Source organism: Procambarus clarkii, chromosome 43 (assembly GCF_040958095.1).
Source record: "Procambarus clarkii isolate CNS0578487 chromosome 43, FALCON_Pclarkii_2.0, whole genome shotgun sequence".
In the NCBI taxonomy this organism is placed as follows: Eukaryota; Metazoa; Arthropoda; class Malacostraca; order Decapoda; family Cambaridae; genus Procambarus; species Procambarus clarkii.
This window is the reverse complement of record NC_091192.1, coordinates 33,792,153-33,813,405: the sequence shown is the minus strand read 5'-3', so window position 1 is coordinate 33,813,405 and position 21,253 is coordinate 33,792,153. Positions and strand designations below refer to the sequence as shown.

At 43.8% G+C, this 21,253-nt stretch overlaps 2 protein-coding genes across 2 annotated transcripts in view; one reads left to right on the top strand and one right to left on the bottom strand.

Moving 5' to 3' along the window:
* The window catches only part of LOC138349978 (potassium voltage-gated channel protein Shab-like), a 588,390-nt gene that overhangs the window by 180,749 nt on the left and 386,388 nt on the right, over positions 1–21,253 (top strand). The window lies entirely within an intron of this gene.
* LOC123755946 (potassium voltage-gated channel protein Shab) overlaps positions 1–21,253 on the bottom strand; it is a 173,377-nt gene that overhangs the window by 70,777 nt on the left and 81,347 nt on the right. The window contains exon 5 of the mRNA XM_069300223.1: positions 20,993–21,100. Coding sequence (XP_069156324.1) covers positions 20,993–21,100 — 108 coding nt within the window. The remainder of the gene's footprint in view (positions 1–20,992; positions 21,101–21,253) is intronic.

The window sequence follows — 21,253 nt, the reverse complement described above, 5'->3', positions numbered from 1 at the left end:
AGAAAAAAATTATAGTAAATATATTAATTCAGGAAAACTTGGCTTATTAGGCAAATCGGGCCTTGAATAGTAGGCTGAGAAGTGAGTTCTGGCTACTAGGTACGACATATATATATATATATATATATATATATATATGTCGTACCTAATAGCCAGAACGCACATTTTGGCCTACTATGCATGGCCCGATTTGCCTAATAAGCCAAGTTTTCCTGAATTAATATATTTTCTCTAATTTTTTTCTTTTGAAATTATAAAGCTACCCATTTCATTATGTATGAGGTCAATTTTGTTTTATTTGAGTTAAAATTAACGTAGATATATGACCGAACCTAACCAACCCTACCTAACCTAACCTAACCTATCTTTATAGTTTAGGTTAGGTTAGGTAGCCGAAAAAGTTAGGTTAGGTTAGGTTAGGTAGGTTAGGTAGCCGAAAAACAATTAATTCATGAAAACTTGGCTTATTAGGCAAATCGGGCCTTGCATAGTAGGCTGAGAAGTGCGTTCTGGCTATTAGGTACGACATATATATATATATATATATATATATATATATATATATATATATATATATATATATATATATATATATATATATGTTAATAATTTAATAATGAAGGAATACGTCGTCATTTTTGCACGTTACAATATGAATAACCTGCAGTGATGCTTTAAGGTAATAAATAAATAAATAAATAAATAAATAAATAAATAAATAAATAAATATATATATATATATATATATATATATATATATATATATATATATATATATATATATATATATATATATATATATATATATATATATATATATATAGATGGTTGAAAGAGGCCCATCATCTTCCGGTGGGCCTCTTTCCAGATGCCAGTTCTCCATGTAAGAGGTTCTTCGGTATGCGGCCATCTTCCTTGCGTGTGACATGTCCCAACCACCGCATACGTCTTTGCTTCAGGAGAGTGATCGTTGAAGGGATTCCTGTTCTCTCGAGTACTGTGTTGTTGGTGACGCGGTCTCTCAACGTGATGTCAAGGATGCATCTCAAGTTCCGCATGTGAAAGGTATTGAGCCGTCTCTCCTGGCGGGAGCGTAGAGTCCCAGGCTTACGAGCCGTAGAGGAGTGTGCTCACCACACATGTCATGAAGGCCTGAACCTTGGTGCGTGCTGTCAGTTTGGCATTTGTCCAAACGCGCTTTGTAAGCCTGGCCAGTGTTGTTGCGGCCTTCCCGATACGCCTGTTGAGCTCAGTGCCCAGGGAAAGGGTGTCTGAGATTGTGGAGCCCAGGTACACAAACTCGTGAACCGCCTCCAGCTTGCAGTCTGTGATGTTTATACAGGGTAACTCATTGACGTCTTGTTCCATCACCTATGTCTTCTTCAGGCTGATTGTCAGGCCGAATGCGGAGCAGGCTGCGGTAAAGCGATTGAGTAGCTGCTGCAGGCCTTTTGCTTTGTGTGTGGAGATTGCTGCGTCGTCAGCGAAGAGGAAGTCTCTGAGGGTTCTAATCTGTACTTTCATCTTAGTTCGGAGTCTGGATAGATTAAAGAGCTTTCCATCAGATCTTGTATGGAGATAGATGCCCTCTGTGGTTGTTGTTCTAAAGGCATGCTTGACGAGGATCGCGAAGAAGATGCCGAGCAGGGTTGGAGCAAGGACGCATCCCGCTGTTGATGTCGAATGGTTCAGAAGTTGAGCTTTCGTACACGACCGTGCCCTTCATGTCCTTGTGGAACGATTGTATCATGCTGAGTAGGGTGGGTGGGCAGTCAATTTTGGCCAGGATCTTGAAGAGTCCGTCCATGCTCACGAGGTCGAAGGCCTTTGTAAGGTCAATGAAGTCGACTTACACGGATTTTCTCTGATCCCTGCACTGTTCTTGAAGCTGTCTCAGGGAGAACACCATGTCAGTGGTCGACTTCTCGGCTCTGAAACCGCACTGTGACTCTGGGTACACTCTTTCAGCATGAATCTGGAGCCTGACCAAAACGACCCTGGCGAAGAGTTGGCCGACGACGCTGAGGAGAGATATGCAGCGATAGTTGTTGCAATCGCTTCTGTCACCTTTATTTTGTAGAGTGATGATGTTCGCATATCTCATGTCTTGTGGCACTGAACTCCCGTTCCAGCACTCGCACAGAAGTTAATGAAGTTCAGTTTTAAGTGTTCCTCGAGCGCACTTGAGAACTTCAGGCGGAATGCCGTCGTCTCCCGAGTGAATGTGAATCCAGTGCTTTCTTCCATAGTCGGTTCAAGGTGATCCAACCGGTGAGCCATGTTGTCAGTGACCCAACAGTGTTGTCAGTGATCCAGCAGTGTTGTCAGTGATCCAACAGTGTTACCAGTGATCCTACACTGTTGTCAATGATCCAACAGTGTTGTCAATGATCGAACAGTGTTGTCAGTGATCCTACACTGTTGTCAGTGATCCAACAGTGTTGTCAGTGATCCCACAGTATTGTCAATAATCAATCCCACAGTGTTGTCAGTTTTCCCACAGTGTTGTCAGTCATCCCACAGTGCTGTCAGTGATCCCACAGTGTTATCAGTGATCCCCAGTGTTAACAGTGATCCCACAGCGTTGTCAGTGATCCCACAATGTTGTCAGTGATCCCACAGTGTTGTCAGTGATCCCACAATGTTGTCAGGTGATCCCACAGTGTTGTTAGTGATCCCACAGTGTTATCAGCGATCTCACAATGTTGTCACTGATCCCACAGTGTTATCAGTGATCCCACAATGTTGTCAGTGATCCGACAGTGTTGTCAGTGATCCCACAATGTTGTCAGATGATCCCACAGTGTTGTTAGTGATCCCACAGTGTTATCAGTGATCCCACAATGTTGTCACTGATCCCACAGTGTTATCAGTGATCCCACAATGTTGTCAGTGATCCTACAGTGTTGTCAGTGATCCCACAGTGCTGTCAGTGATCCCACAATGTTGTCAGTGATCACACAGTGTTGTCGGTGATCCCACAGTGTTATCAATGATCCCAAAGTGTTGTCAGTGATCCCACAATGTTGTCAGTGATCCCACAGTGTTGTTAGTGATCCCACAGTGTTATCAGTGATCTCACAATGTTGTCACTGATCCCACAGTGTTATCAGTGATCCCACAATGTTGTCAGTGATCCCACAGTGTTGTCAGTGATCCCACAATGTTGTCAGGTGATCCCACAGTGTTGTTAGTGATCCCACAGTGTTGTTAGTGATCCCACAGTGTTATCAGTGATCCCACAATGTTGTCACTGATCCCACAGTGTTATCAGTGATCCCACAATGTTGTCAGTGATCCTACAGTGTTGTCAGTGATCTCACAGTGCTGTCAGTGATCCCACAATGTTGTCAGTGATCACACAGTGTTGTCGGTGATCCCACAGTGTTATCAGTGATCCCAAAGTGTTGTCAGTGATCCCACAATGTTGTCAGTGATCCCACAGTGTTATCAGTGATCCCACAGTGTTATCAGTGATCCCACAGTGTTATCAGTGATCCCACAGTGTTATCAGTGATCCCACAGTGTTATCAGTGATCCCACAATGTTGTCAGTGATCCCACAGTGTTGTCAGTGATCCCACAATGTTGTCAGTGATCCCACAGTGTTGTCAGTGATCACAAAGTGTTATCAGTGACCCACAGTGTTATAAGTGATCACACAGTGTTGTCAGTGATTCCAAAATGTTGTCAGTGATTACACAATGTCGTCAGTTATCCCAAAGTGTTGTCAGTTATCCCAAAGTGTTGTCAGTGATCAGACAGTGTTGTCAGTTATCCCAAAGTTTTGTCAGTGATCACACAGTGTTGTCAGTTATCCCAAAGTGCTGTCAGCGATCACACAATGTTGTCAGTGATCACACAATGTTGTCAGTGATCCCACAGTGTTGTCGGTGATCCCACAGTGTTGTCAGTGATCACACAGTGTTGTCGGTGATCCCACAGTGTTGTCAGTGATCCCACAGTGTTGTCGGTAATCCCACAGTGTTGTCAGTGATCCCACAGTGTTGTCAGTGATCACACAATATTGTCAGTGATCACACAGTGTTGTTAGTGATCACACAGTGTTGTCAGTGATTACACAATATTGTCAGTGATCACACAGTGTTGTTAGTGATCACACAGTGTTGTCAGTGATTACACAATACTGTCAGTGATCACACAGTGTTGTCAGTGATCACACAGTGTTGTCGGTGATCACACAGTGTTGTTAGTGATCACACAGTGTTGTCAGTGATTACACAATGTTGTCAGTGATCACACAATGTTGTCAGTGATCCCAAAGAGTTGTCAGTGATCACACAATATTGTAAGTGATCCCACAGTGTTGTCAGTGATCACACAATGTTATCAGTGATCCCACAGTGTTGTCAGTGATTACACAATGTTGTCAGTGATCACACAGTGTTATCAGTGATCCCACAGTGTTGTCAGTGATTACACAATGTTGTCAGTGATCACACAGTGTTGTCAGTGATCACACAGTGTTGTCAGTGATCACACAATATTGTCAGCGATCACACAGTGTTGTCAGCGATCACACAGTGTTGTCAGTGATCACACAATGTTGTCAGTGATCACACAATGTTGTCAGTGTTCACACAATGTTGTCAGTGATCACACAGTGTTGTCAGTGATCACACAGTGTTGTCAGTGATCACACAGTGTTGTCAGTGATCACACAATGTTGTCAGTGATCACACAGTGTTGTCAGTGATCACACAGTGTTGTCAGTGATCACACAGTGTTGTCAGTGATCACACAGTGTTGTCAGTGATCACACAGTGTTGTCAGTGATCACACAGTGTTGTCAGTGATCACACAGTGTTGTCAGTGATCACACAGTGTTGTCAGTGATCACACAGTGTTGTCAGTGATCACACAGTGTTGTCAGTGATCACACAGTGTTGTCAGTGATCACACAGTGTTGTCAGTGATCACACAATGTTGTCAGTGATCACACAGTGTTGTCAGTGATCACACAGTGTTGTCAGTGATCACACAGTGTTGTCAGTGATCACACAGTGTTGTCAGTGATCACACAGTGTTGTCAGTGATCACACAGTGTTGTCAGTGATCACACAGTGTTGTCAGTGATCACACAGTGTTGTCAGTGATCACACAGTGTTGTCAGTGATTACACAGTGTTGTCAGTGATCACACAGTGTTGTCAGTGATCACACAATGTTGTCAGTGATCACACAGTGTTGTCAGTGATCACACAGTGTTGTCAGTGATCACACAGTGTTGTCAGTGATTACACAGTGTTGTCAGTGATCACACAGTGTTGTCAGTGATCACACAATGTTGTCAGTGATCACACAGTGTTGTCAGTGATCACACAGTGTTTTCAGTGATCACACAGTGTTGTCAGTGATCACACAGTGTTGTCAGTGATCACACAGTGTTGTCAGTGATTACACAGTGTTGTCAGTGACGCCACAGAGAACATTCCGATATCTACAGGTAGTTGTTACGTTTAAGAAAACTTCCTTAATGACATTTAACATAGAGTTTTTCTCTCTGTGATCCCAGAGGGGTTCAGTCGGCCGCCTGGCGCCTGGTGTCTGGTCTTCTGTTGCCCGACATGGGTTTAGTATGTATTCTGGAAGACGCTTTCAAGTTCAAGTATGTTTATTGAGACAAGAAAGAAATACATCTCAAACGGATAGAGTAGCTCAAGGTATTGCTACCCCACAGAAGGAGACGCTTATTGGATCATTCTTGCAGTTTGTAGAGTTACTTGCCGTATTTCACTTTATAAATTGACGCTATCTGTAGGTTTTGGGAGGAAAATGCTCCCCCATCTGGGAGAGCATTTACTGAACACATATCAGTAACGCGATAGCCGTTAGGAATGGCTTTTGTCGGACCTCGCTGCTTACGTATTTAGTGTCTCTATTGATTTTTCTGTTGCGCAGTACTTTCTTATGCTGTGGCGCATCGTTCCTCTCTCTCTTGCCTCTGCTTGCAACTTATCCACCAGTCGTGTGTCGGGTACTGCGTCCAAGGCTAACTGACATGGTAAAGATATGTAGTTTCTTCTGCCTTCAACTTTTACTTCTGCCTTCTCTCACCTCTGTTGTCTCGTCACATAAATTTGTCGGGTTTATGACGCAAGATTTTCTACGCGCGCGCGTCCAATGTTTACTAACACTACTTACGCCGAAATAAGCGTCTTGGTTTTCATTAATGAAAGAGAAATTCTCACAAAATTTATTCATTATGTAATAAAATATTATAACCGCTCTGCTTGACGAGGAGAAATAGATGAAAGGGTAAGTCAAATATGGGCCGAGATTTATCAACCATTTACTTACGAAACCTGTACATCTTTCCTCCTCAATCACGGCGATTTTGTTTACATTTTTGACAAATAGTTGATGAGGTCCGAAGCTCAACGAGGTTGGAAAAAATTTCGAACTTCGCAAACTGTTTAATAAATATTTGTACATAGTCGCCTTGGTCGAGGAAAGATGCAGAGGTTTCGTAAATAGTGAGGCCAATGCGTGTCGTGACCAGAGTATGGAGCACACACTGCTACTGACTCAAGACGGTTAGATGATGGTAAATACACTGAGGCAACTATACTGACGTAACTACACTGAGACAACTATACTGAGGCAAGTATACTGACGTAACTACACTGAGGCAACTATACTGACGTAACTACTCTGAGGCAACTATACTGACGTAACTACACTGAGACAACTATACTGACGTAACTACTCTGAGGCAACTATACTGACGTAACTACACTGAGACAACTATACTGACGTAACTACACTGAGGCAACTATACTGACGTAACTACACTGAGGCAACTATACTGAGGCAACTATACTGACGTAACTACACTGAGACAACTATACTGACGTAACTACACTGAGACAACTATACTGACGTAACTACACTGAGGCAACTATACTGACGTAACTACACTGAGGCAACTATACTGACGTAACTACACTGAGACAACTATACTGACGTAACTATACTGAGGCAACTATACTGACGTACCTACACTGAGACAACTATACTGACGTAACTACAATGAGACAACTATACTGACGTAACTACACTGAGGCAACTATACTGACGTAACTACACTGAGGCAACTATACTGAGGCAACTATACTGACGTATCTACACTGAGGCAACTATACTGACGTAACTACACTGAGGCAACTATACTGACGTAACTACACTGAGGCAACTATACTGACGTAACTACACTGAGACAACTATACTGAGGCAACTATACTGACGTAACTACACTGAGGCAACTATACTGACGTAACTACACTGAGACAACTATACTGAGGCAACTATACTAACGTAACTACACTGAGACTACTGACGTAACTACACTGAGACAACTATACTGACGTAACTACACTGAGACATCTATAATGACGTAACTACACTGAGGCAGCTATACTGACGTAACTACATTGAGGCAACTATACTGATGTAACTACACTGAGACAACTATACTGAGGCAACTATACTGACGTAACTACACTGAGACAACTATACTGACGTAACTACACTGAGGCAACTATACTGACGTAACTACACTGAGGCAACTATACTGACGTAACTACACTGAGACAACTATACTGACGTAACTACACTGAGACAACTATACTGAGGCAACTATACTGACGTAACTATACTGACGTAACTACACTGAGGCAACTATACTGACAACTACACTGAGTCAACTATACTGATGCAACTATACTGACGTAACTACACTGAGGCAACTATACTGAGGCAACTATACTGACGTAACTACACTGAGGCAACTATACTGACGTAACTACACTGGGACAACTATACTGACGTAACTACACTGAGGCCACTATACTGACGTAACTACACTGAGGCAACTATACTGATGTAACTACACTGAGGCAACTATACTGATGTAACTACACTGAGGCAACTATACTGACGTAAATACACTGAGGCAACTATACTGACGTAACTACACTGAGGGAACTATACTGACGTAACTACAATGAGGCAACTATACTGACGTAACTACACTGGGGCAACTATACTGACGTAACTACACTGAGACAACTATACTGACGTAACTACACTGGGGCAACTATACTGACGTAACTACACTGAGACAACTATACTGAGGCAACTATACTGACGTAACTACACTGAGACAACTATACTGATGTAACTACACTGAGACAACTATACTGACGTAACTACATTGAGGCAACTATTCTGATGTAACTACACTGAGGCAACTATACTGATGTAACTACACTGAGACAACTATACTGAGGCAACTATACTGACGTAACTTCACTGAGTCAACTATGCTGAGGTAACCAACTTTACTGAGGCTAATATAATATTGAGGTATACTGAGGTTACTATACTGAGGTGACGTCCTCCTCTATGCCTCACTATATATACTGAGGCGTCTATACTGATGTAACTACACTGATGCAACTATACTGATGCAACTACACTGAGGCAACTATACTGAGTTAATAGGTGAGTACCGAGACCACTATACTCGGGTAACTACACTGTGTCAACTATACTGATGTAACTACACTGAGTTAATAGGTGAGTACCGAGACCACTATACTCGGGTAACTACACTGAGTCAACTATACTGAGGTAACTACACTGAGGCAATTACACTGATGTAACTACACTGAGACGACTACACTGAGACCACTATACTCAGGTAACTACACTGAAGAAACTGTACTGACATAACTGTACTGATGTAACTACACAGAGGCAACTACACTGATGTAAGTGCATTGAGGTATCTGGACTGAGACAACTATACTGAGGTAACTACACGGAGGCAACTACACTGATGTAACTGCATTGAGGTATCTGGACTGAGGCAACTATACTGAGGTAACTACACGGAGGCAACTACACTGATGTAACTGCATTGAGGTATCTGGACTGAGGCAACTATACTGAGGTAACTACACTGAGGCAGCTATACTGAGGCAACTTCACTGAGGCAACTACACTGAGGTAACTACACTGAGGCAACTAGACTGATGTAACTACATTGAGGCAATTACAATGAAGCAACTACATTGTGGTAACTACACTGAGGTAATTACAACAAAGCAACTACACACTTATGTAAGTACACTGAGGCAACTACAGATACACCTGCAGCTTGGGTGAGGGTGAAGGAAGTATGAGGAGGTGACAGGTGTGTGTGTGTGCTTGAGGACACACACACACACACCTGTCAGAAGAGCCAAGCTTTTTCTCCGTATAAAGTCTTCTCTTGTATTATTATACACACACTTGTATTTCAGATGCCTTAGGACGTAAACCACATACAAGGTTAAATGGGACCGAGTAAAACTATCCGCTCTGTTAGCAGAATGATGAGAAAATCAACAGAGGTGAAAGGAAAACTGTAAACTCAAGCCAAATATAAGGGTGGTAATGATTCCCGGGCCAAGTGGAGGGGGTACTGTGGTAAAGCTGACCCGCTGTGAGTGACGGGGGTGATGAGTGCACCACAGTCACTCACGGAATGACTGAGCTCAACAACCTCACACTCAGAGTGCAGCGCCAGTGCTTATTTCATCCACTAACAAGCAGGTTTCATAAACTCCAAATGCCAAGACACTGGGGTAAAATTTACAGTTGTGTATTATTCTTTGGGAGCTCCTGGTGGGGACGCCAGTCCCAGCCTCACCTCCGAAGGCAGCACGACATTCAACTTTACCGTCTATTAATCATAATTTAAACAGCACAACAATAAACTTTCAAGATGCAGACAATTTCAGGTGAAAATGTAACACAAATAATTAATATTGGGATTAAATATTAAAGTTTTTGTAATTAAAAAACAAAACGATTTAGAATAAATTGATTTATGAGAAAATTTTAGTAGCTATATGGGAGATGGAGCCATGGTGGCGGGAGACCCCAGACACACGCCGTGCCCCGTGAACCACGATAAGCAGGTTAAATGTAAAACTTAGATTGGCTACCATCTCGGTGCCTCCAGACTCCTAGTGGGCGTGACCCGACTCCAGGCTGCGTACTCTTGAGCACATAGTGGTCCCTGGGTATGGTGTGTGTGTGTGTGTGCGTGTGCCCTGGAGGCTGGCTCCTCACCCCCGCCCTCCTCCTCCTAGGGTCTCCTCATAGCTGTCTCGCGTTACCGTGAGAATGCATGTAAACTGGTTTAGTTTTTACCCTTAACTGAATTTGCACTGATTATGAATGTCTGTGTGTAGGGTGCTGTGAGGCGGAGCGCGCACAGGCGGGCAGCGACCCGCACCGCTGGACCACCCGGCTCCTGCACTCTCCTTAACTTCACATTCATAAATGAATAAGGGTTGAAGAGGTTGTTTGTGCAGGGTGAACTCTCACTCTCTTCCTCTCTCTCTGAGTGAAGACAATGGGACTTGACTTTGACGCACACAAGACGAATACTGGTACTACGCTGCCAACACTGAAGCCTTTGTCTGTACACTTTCTATTTGTATATCTACACTTAATATTTACACAGGTGGGTACAGCAGGAGCAGACGCCTGCTGACTCCTGTTACCAAACTGAGAGCTTTCCCTTTCCATAACTCATGGTAAACCTTACGCTCCTAGAATCCCTAGAACATGACCCCCCCTCCCAACTGATTTAAAACCAGGTCCCTAATTACTACTAGATGAACAAGGATTGGCGCCCAGGCAATCCTCCTCGGCCAGGACTCGAACCCATCGCTAGCGAGGCGCAGGACAAGTGTATTAATTCCCAGTACTCCGACAGGGACTGTTCTGCCCATCAATTGTATCAGGTTCATATATATCCACTCCATACATTGCCAACAGTGACACACGTCGGCTCAAATAGATTGTCTCAGTCAAAAGTATAACACTTACAAAAATTACATAAATATAACATAATCTAAATATAAAAGCCACAAAATTAATCCAAAAGCAGCTATTATAAACTTGATAAGGGAGTTAGTATTCAAGTTATACAAGTCTCCTTGTCACCTCTCCAGCATGTTTCAGTTTCCAGAACAGCCTCTTGTGTGGGACTCTATAAAAAGCCTTTTTTAGGTTCAGACATAGGTTTAATTATTATATTTAATTAAGTGTTATGTCGCAGCAACATGGACACAAAGTCTCTGTCTGTCTATCTGTATGTCTCTCTCTATCTTTCTCTTTATTCCCTGCCTCTCTTCCTCCCTACTCAGTCTCTCCCAATTTGTCCATCTATCTTCCATCCTTCATCTTTCTCCCTTCCTCCCAACTACTCACTCTCACACGCGCACACACACACACACACACACACACACACACACACACACACACACACACACACACACACATACACACACACACACACACACACACACACACACACACACATACACACACACACACACACACACACACACACACACACACACACACACACACACACACACACACACACACACACACACACACACACACACACACACACACACACACACACACACACACACACACACACACACACACACACACACACACACACAAAAGTTTGTACATAACACTGTGTTCTGAATTTAGGGCAAAAGCAAAGCGCTACTTGAATAACGAGGTACACGAACCATCGTGAGGAATATTAATTCATTTCCACATAATCTGTAAGTTGTGTGAGGTCTATTTTCTCCGATTCTCCATTCCATAACATGGCATTATTCACATTGAATTCCATTTGTCACTTGACGCTCCAAGCACTTATTTTATCCAGACCAGATCAATTTGAAGGGCATGACACTCCTCTGCGTCTCCTATCTTCCTCAGTAGCTTAGCATCATCCGCAAACATGTTCATATAATTCTGTATTCCTTCTGGTAGATCGTTAATGTAGACGATGAACATTACTAACGCATGAACTGAACCCCTGTGGTACTCCGCTAGTAACACTCCTCAAGTCAGATTTATTGTCTCTGATTACTGCCCTCATCTGTCAATTATACATTTTTTTATCCATGTTTGAAGTCTCCCTGTCACCCCTCCAACATGTATCACTTTCCACAACAGCTTGGTTGACCTGGTTGATGGGGGTCTGGGAGTTCTTCTACTCCCCAAGCCCGGCCCGAGGCCAGGCTTGACTTGTGAGAGTTTGGATCACCAGGCTGTTGCTTGGAGCGGCCCGCAGGCCCACATACCCACCACAGCCCGGCTGGTCCGGCACTCCTCAAAGGAAACAATCTAGTTTCCTCTTGAAGATGTCCACGGTTGTTCCGGCAATATTTCTTATGCTCACTGGGAGGGTGTTGAACAACCGTGGACCTCCGATGTTTATACAGTGTTCTCTGATTGTGCCTATGGCACCTCTGCTCTTTACTGGTTCTATTCTGCATTTTCTTCCATATCGTTCACTCCAGTACATTGTTATTCTACTGTGTAGATTTGAAACTTGGCCCTCCAGTATTTTCCACGTGTATATTATTTGATATCTCTCTCGTCTTCTTTCTAGTGAGTACATTTGGAGGGCTTTGAGACGATCCCAATAATTTAGGTGTTTTATCTCGTCTATGCGTGCCGTATATGTTCTCTGCACTCCCTCTATTTCAGCAATCTCTCCTACTCTGAAAGGGAAAGTGAGTACTGAGCAGTACTCAAGACGGGACAACACAAGTGACTTTAAAGAGTACAACCATTGTGATGTGATCCCTGGATTTGAAAGTTCTTGTAATCCATCCGATCATTTTTCTGGCTGACGCAACATTTGCTTGGTTATGCTCCTTAAACATTAGGTCGTCAGACATCATTATTCCCAAATCCTTTACATGCTGTTTTCCTACTATGGGCAGATTTGATTGTTTTTTGTACCCTGTATTATGTTTAAGGTCCTCATTTTTACCGTATCTGAGTACCTGGAATTTATCACTGTTAAACATTATGTTATTTTCTGATGCCCAGTCGAAAACTTTATTAATATCAGCTTGAAGTTTTTCAATGTCTTCAGCCGAGGTAATTTTCATACTGATTTTTGTGTCATCTGCAAAGGATGATACGAAGCTGTGACTTGTATTTTTGTCTATCTGATATGAGAATAAGGAAAAGCAGCAGTGCAAGGACTGTACCCTGAGGCACAGAGCTTTTAACTGCGCTTGGACTCGATTTTATATGGTTGACTGTTACTCGCGGAGTCCTGTTTGACAGAAAACTGAGCATCCAGCGTCCTACTTTACCGGTTATTCCCATTGACTTCATTTTGTGTGCTATCACGCCATGGTCACATTTATTGAAAGCCTTTGCGAAGTCCGTGTATATCACATCAGCATTCTGTTTTTCTTCTAATGCCTCAGTGACTTTGTCGTAGTGATCAAGTAGCTGTGAGAGGCACGATCTTCCCGCTTGAAATCCATGTTGGCCTGGGTTGTAAAGGTCATTGGTCTCCTTAAAATTGGTAACCTGACTCCTAAATCTCTCTCTCAAATACTTTTATTATGTGCGATGTTAGTACAACTGGTCTATAATTCTTTGCCAATGCTTTGGTCTCTCCCTTGTGTAGAGGGGCTATGTCTGCTACTTTAAGTGCACCTGGTATCTCCCCCAGTGTCCAAGCTCTTCCTCCACACTATACTGAGTGCCTGTACTACCGGCACTTTGCATTTCTTTACAAATATTGAATTTCATGAATCTGGACCCGGGGCTGAGTGCATGGGCATGTTTTCAATTTCTCTTTCAAAGTCTCGTACGCTCGTGTTGATATCAGTTATATTTACTAAGGTTTGGATATCCCGCATAAAGAAATTGTCTGGATCTTCCACTTTCATGTTGTTTATTGGAGTGCTAAACATGTCCTCATACTGCTTTTTTAGGATTTCACTAATTTCTTTGTCATCCTCCGTGTATGAACCTTCACTTGTACGAATAGGTCCAATACTGGCAGTGGTTTTTGCTTTTGATTTCGAATATGTGAAGAAGCATTTTGGATTTTTCTTTATTTCCTGAATTGCTTTCTGTTCTAACTTCTTTTCTTCATTTTGATATGAGTGTTTCAATTTCCGCTCGATTTCTTCAATCTCCCCATTTAAATTACTCCTTTTTTGACGGGAAATTCGTGTCTGCATAAGCATTTCCGCTATTTTTTCTTTTATAGTGTCGTCTGCGTTCTCTTTCTACATTGGATCTCTCAAAGGAACTTGGCTTTCTTCAAAGGAACATGTTTCAGACAGACTTGATACGCTTTCGAAGTCAGTTTTTCTAATCCTTCTGTAGGATTGTATCACTTAGAACAGTTTCCCGTGGAATGTTTGTAAGTTCCTTGTTTATTTTCTCCCAGTCTATCCTTTTATTATTAAAATTGAATTTACTGAATAGCCCCTCTCGCTTTATCAACGTTTTAGGTCTATTCTGAGTATTGATGGTCGTTTGCACTTCAATGAGCTTGTGATCTGAGTATCTGATATCGTAATGTCCCTGATAATGTCTTCATTGTTCGTAAAGACCAGATCTAGAATATTTTCATTTTTCGTTGGCTCCGATATCTGCTGATTGAGTGAAAATTTGTCACAGAATCTAAGTAGTTCTCTAATCTGTGGTTGGTTAGGTCCTGATAGATTTCCTGGTATAATATTATTGTTTGCTATTTTCCACCTGAGACTAGGCAAGTTGAAGTCACCTAGGAAGATAATATCAGGTATCGGGTTCTCCAAATTATCAAGGCTATTCTCTATTTTGTTTATCAGTTCTGTGAAATCGTCAGCCGTTGCATCTGGCGGTTTGTATATTAGAATAAGCTTTAAGTGTATTTTCTCTATTTTTAATCCCAGTGCCCCTACCACATCATTTGTAACGTTAAGGAGCTCCGAGCATACAAGGTCTTCCCTAATATACAGACCCACTCCTCCATGTGACCTAATTTTCCTATAACACCTGTATAGGTTATATCCTGGAATCCAGATCTCACTGTCCAACAATTCCCCTGCATGGGTTTCTGTGAAAGCTCCAAATACTGCATTTGGCTCCGTGAGGAGGCCATTTATGAACTGTACTTTGTTGTTTGTTCTTGTTTTCAGTCCTTGTATGTTGGCAAAGATGAATGAGGTTACTCTATTAGTGATAGTTTGAATGGGAGACTTTTTCGGCAAGCCCATTATGCTTGGACATATTGAGTTTGTTGTGACCAGTACTGATTGTTGTAGGGCAGTTTTCTGTCGTAGTTGTAGTTCCCTTTCGGTGTGTAATTGTATCTGTAATTCTGGAATGCAAGTGGATCTGGCATCCAGTTCCATACATTCTCCATGCTTCTCCTTTTGAATTCTCTTTCGGTTTGGTATAAAAAAATTATCAAGTTTCCTCCAAATTCATTATCCTGCTTGCCACTCTTTATGTAGCGTTCCGTGCCTTTCACGTGAAAGTGTGGGCAGCTGAGGTCATAGCATTTTCTGTCTTTCAGTGAGGTTTGGCACATGTCAGGATGGAAAAACTTACATATTGATCCAAATCGACACTGACATTACCTAAGCATATTTAAACATTTTTTGGGATGCTGGTAACTGCATTTTAATCCTTTCTTATTACCAGCATATCTATGTCTGCATATGCCCTTTGCATAAAATTTGCATAAGTCTGTCCTTCTGTTCTGACTCGGTCTATCGGGAATCGTCGTAGTGTCTGGACCTATCGAGCTGTCAGTGCTGTCTGTTACACTTTCTAGTTTACTGTCATCTACATCCGGGCCTACTGAGTCAGAGTTTACAACCTGAGTTTCAGCCTCAGTTTCATCCCTGACTATAGCCTCCGCCCCTGTTCTATTAGAATTATTGTTATTCCATTTCCACTCTTTCTGGATGGCTGGTAGGCTTCCAATGAACGATGTTTTCCGTTCATGCGTCATGTTATCTAGATGGTTTTTTAGGATATTCCAAGCTGGCAGGTCATTTTTACACACCCAGAGCAAGTGGCCAGCTCTCAGTCCCGTGTTGTTACTCACTCCTGTACAAGCCGAATGAAATTTATTCTTACAGATTTAACATCCAATTCTCGTTGCCTTCGACTTTAAGGAGTTGTTACAGTGGCCGCAAATTTGTTTGTTTACTCCCATCTTGCCTTGTTTTGTTGTATATATCTATATATTTATAATATTATATGTATACCGTATATTTGTAATAATATATATATGTTTATTTGTTCTACTGTATGGTCAGTACTTATCCCAAGGTCGAGGGTGAGGGTCCCAGAGGCTGTACAGTTGACACGTTGTTGTCCCAGGCCGCGGCTGGAGGCCCTCACTTGCCAGTTACTTGGGTTATAACACTGATATATATTAATTTACCTGTATTACCATAAGGGATTTTCTGTTTAATTTTCGACTTGAAATGGTATTCACTTTCTCTATTACTAATTTCTCGATCCACATTCCCCTATTACACTTGTTGGAAACCAATTTGCTAGTAAGCAATGGGGGCCTCGTAGCCTGGTGGATAGCGCGCAGGACTCGTAATTCTGTGGCGCGGGTTCGATTCCCGCACGAGGCAGAAACAAATTGGCAAAGTTTCTTTCACCCTGAATGCCCCTGTTACCTAGCAGTAAATAGGTACCTGGGAGTTAGTCAGCTGTCACGGGCTGCTTCCTGGGGGTGGAGGCCTGGTCGAGGACCGGGCCGCGGGGACACTAAAAAGCCCCGAAATCATCTCAAGATAACCTCAAGAAGCACACATACACACGGTGGGCACACGGGACGTGGGTCTATGGGGTGGGTTCAGGCACCACGAGGTGGACTCCACACGAAATTCACTTGTTATTTCCTTAAAACACAAAAGTCGGATGGCAATCACTATGGTATATTGTTTAATATATTGAGACGCACTTTATGAGATATCTGACTGTGTTTAGTTCCTGTAACACTGAAATATCCCGAGATATATATTGTTTTTCACAGAGCTCACACTCACGTGTGCTTCCCCGCCACACCCCAAACAAGACCTCGAGCCTCTTGTGTGGGACTCTATAAAAAGCCCTTTTTAGGTTCAGACAGACACAGTCAACCCAACCACCTCTTTCTTGTAGTATCTGTGCGGTTCTATCATTAACACTAAGTAGATTTGTTCGAGTAGATTTGTTCGATAGGATCTTCTTGTTCGAAAACCATACTGCTTGTCCGGTTTTTTGTCATTATTCTCTAGGTGTTCAACCCATTTTTCCTTAACTATTGTTTCTAGTGTTTTGACTATCACGCTTGTTAATGATACGGGTCCATAAATTTGAGGTTCCGCTCGACCACCATATTTATAGATTGGAACTATGTTTGCCTTTTTCAATATATCTGCTAAGATTCCTGTGCACAATGATGTCTGGAATATTAATTGGAGTGGAATGCTCAGCTCAGTTGCACATTCTCGCAGCACCCAAGGTGAAACTCCATCAGGTCTAACTGCTTTATTTCTTCCTAGCCCCATGAGCAATGTTTCCACTTAGTCGTGAGATACCTCTATGTATTCTATGGAATTGGCATTGGGTCCGGCTCTCTGAAATCCTCATTTTGAACAAACACCCTTTGGAACTATTCATTTAGCATTTCACACATTTCTTTTTCATTCTCAATAGTCCTACTCCCCCGTTCTCAATCTCTGGATTTTATCCTTTACATGTAGCTTCCTTTTGATGAATTTATACAAAAGGTCTGGATCTGTTTATTATTTGTCCTCTATATCTTCCTCAAAGTTCCTTTCTGCCTTTCTCCTCAGTGTTGTGTAATTGTTCCTTCCTTGCTCGATGTGCTGGTATGCTTGCGGGTTAGGCTTCTTCCGATATTTAACTCATTTTCTTGTCGTTTCATCTGTTTTGATATGAATTTTCGTGTGCCTTCATCGTATATTTCGCAAAGTTTGGCACACATCTCATCTACTTCCTTGCCAAGCAGCAAGTGTGTATGTGTGTGTGTGGGGGGGGGGGTTAGTGAGTACTGTGTGTCTTTAGGGTGTAGTGTGTGTATTGAGTGTGTTTAGGGTGTATAGTGTAAATGTTTAGGGTGTAGTGTGTGTGTTTAGTGTGTAGTGTGTGTGTTTAGTGTATAGTGTGTGTGTTAAGTGTGTAGTGTGTGTGTTTAGTGTATAGTGTGTGTTTAGAGTGTAGTGTGTGTGTTTAGTGTATAGTGTGTGTGTTTAGTGTGTAGTGTGTGTGTTTAGTGTATAGTGTGTGTGTTTAGAGTGTAGTGTGTGTGTTTAGTGTATAGTGTGTGCGTTTAGTGTGTAGTGTGTGTGTATAGTGTGTGTGTTTAGTGTGTAGTGTGAGTGTTTAGTGTATAGTGTGTGTGTGTTTAGTATGTAGTGTGTGTTTAGTGTGTAGTGTGCGTGTTTAGTGTGTAGTGTGTGTGTTTAGGGTGTAGTGTGTGTGTTTAGTGTGTATTGTGTGTGTTTAGTGTGTAGTGTGTGTGTTTAGTGTGTAGTGTGTATGTTTAGTGTGTAGTGTGTGTGTTTAATGTGTAGTGTGTGTGTGTTTAGGGTGTAGTGTGTGTGTTTAGGGTGTAGTGTGTGTGTTTAGTGTGTAGTGTGTGTTTAGTGTGTAGTGTGTGTGTTTAGTGTGTAGTGTGTGTGTTTAGTGTGTAGTGTGTGTGCTTAGTGTATAGTGTGTGTGTTTAGTGTGTAGTGTGTTTGTTTAGGGTGTAGTGTGTGTGTCTATGGTGTGTGTGTGTGTGTGTGTGTGTGTGTGTGTGTGTTTACTAGTTGTGTTTTTGCGGGGGTTGAGCTTTGCTCTTTCGGCCCGCCTCTCAACTGTCAATCAACTGTTTACTAACTACTTTTTTTTTCCACACCACACACACACACACACACACACACACACACACCAGGAAGCAGCCCGTGACAGCTGACTAACTCCCAGGTACCTATTTACTGCTAGGTAACAGGGGCATTCAGGGTGAAAGAAACTTAGCCCATTTGTTTCTGCCTCGTGCGGGAATCGAACCCGCGCCACAGAATTACGAATCCTGCGCGCTATCCACCAGGCTACGAGGCCCCCTGTGTAGTGTGTGTGCTTAGTGTATAGTGTGTGTGTTTAGTGTGTAGTGTGTTTGTTTAGGGTGTAGTGTGTGTGTCTATGGTGTGTGTGTGTGTGTGTGTGTGTGTGTGTGTGTGTGTGTGTGTGTGTGTGTGTGTGTGTGTGTGTGTGTGTGTGTGTGTGTGTGTGTGTGTATTTTTTCGGGGGAGGTGGGGGGAGGGTTCAAGCGCGCCCCCCCAACACTAGTGTAGTAAAGCTACAAATTTGCACAAATGCGCATTTAGGTGTGTGTGCAAGGCTTGTGTGCACGCGTGTGGGCCTAGAGTGTACACTGTGGTGTGGGCCTGGAGTGTACACTGTGGTGTGGGCCAGGAGTGTACACTGTGGTGTGGGCCTGGAGTGTACACTGTGGTGTGGGCCAGGAGTGTACACTGTGGTGTGGGCCTGGAGTGTACACTGTGGTGTGGGCCAGGAGTGTACACTGTGGTGTGGGCCTGGAGTGTACACTGTGGTGTGGGCCAGGAGTGTACACTGTGGTGTGGGCCAGGAGTGTACACTGTGGTGTGGGCCTGGAGTGTACACTGTGGTGTGGGCCAGGAGTGTACACTGTGGTGTGGGCCAGGAGTGTACACTGTGGTGTGGGCCTGGAGTGTACACTGTGGTGTGGGCCTGGAGTGTACACTGTGGTGTGGGCCAGGAGTGTACACTGTGGTGTGGGCCAGGAGTGTACACTGTGGTGTGGGCCAGGAGTGTACACTGTGGTGTGGGCCAGGAGTGTACACTGTGGTGTGGGCCAGGAGTGTACACTGTGGTGTGGGCCAGGAGTGTACACTGTGGTGTGGGCCAGGAGTGTACACTGTGGTGTGGGCCAGGAGTGTACACTGTGGTGTGGGCCAGGAGTGTACACTGTGGTGTGGGCCAGGAGTGTACACTGTGGTGTGGGCCAGGAGTGTACACTGTGGTGTGGGCCAGGAGTGTACACTGTGGTGTGGGCCAGGAGTGTACACTGTGGTGTGGGCCAGGAGTGTACACTGTGGTGTGGGCCAGGAGTGTACACTGTGGTGTGGGCCTGGAGTGTACACTGTGGTGTAGACCTGGAGTGTACACTGTGGTGTGGGCCAGGAGTGTACACTGTGGTGTGGGCCTAGAGTGCATACTATGCAGGTCTGGGTATACACTATACAGACCTGGGGTGTCCACTGTACTGGCCTGGGGTGTACAGTATACAGGTTTGGGTGTACACTATACAGGCCTGGGTGTACACTATACAGGCCTGGGTGTACACTATATAGGCCTGGGTGTACACTATACCGGCCTGGGGTGTACACTATACAGGCCTGGGTGTACACTATACCGGCCTGGGGTGTACACTATACAGGCCTGGGTGTACACTATACAGGTTTGGGTGTACACTATACAGGCCTGGGTGTACACTATACAGGTTTGGGTGTACACTATACAGGCCTGGGTGTACACTATACCGGCCTGGGGTGTACACTATACAGGCCTGGGTGTACACTATACAGGCCTGGGTGTACACGATACAGGCCTGGGTGTACACTACAGTGTACCCGCTGAGAGAGAACAAGGTTCAGAGGAAGTATCACAGATGGCGACAGAGAGCAGAGAACGTTGTGTGAATGTCAATAACGAACCATATAGCAACGTCCAAGGGGGGGGGGGTGAAGGGGGGGCTTCAGCCGGCAAGAGTGATGGTGTCAGGCCGGCATTAGTCAATCGTTTTCGCAACCAGTTACGAAACCTTTGTATCTTTCCTCTGTGATGACGGTTTACATTCAGCAAACAATTTCAGATCTGCAAAGCACCACGTGATTATGTTAATAATAATAACATTAGATTGTAATTGAGGAAAGATGTACAGGTTTCGTAGGTGGGCGTGGAAATAGTTGCTGAAGTGTGGCCGTATATAGGAGCGAGGGTGTTAGCATGAAGGTGGTGCGTTAGTGTGCGAGAGAGAGGGGCAGGGGTCGCCCGGGTGCAGTAGTGGCCGCCTACCTGGTTGAACAGGCTGGGCTGGGACTCGGTGGCCAGGTAGCGGCTACTGGGACCCTCAGTCTTAGTGGTGCCGCCCGTCTGTGTGGCGTCCTGGGGCGCCGCCGCGTCCTAGAGGAGGGGGGAGTAAGTGGTGGCTGTGGGTACTGGGGCCGGGGTCACTCCCGTCATCCACTCCACCCTGGCCGCCTCCTCTACCTTCCTGGCTTGCTCTACCTTCCTGGCTTGCTCTACCTTCCTGGCTTGCTCTACCTCCCTGGCTTG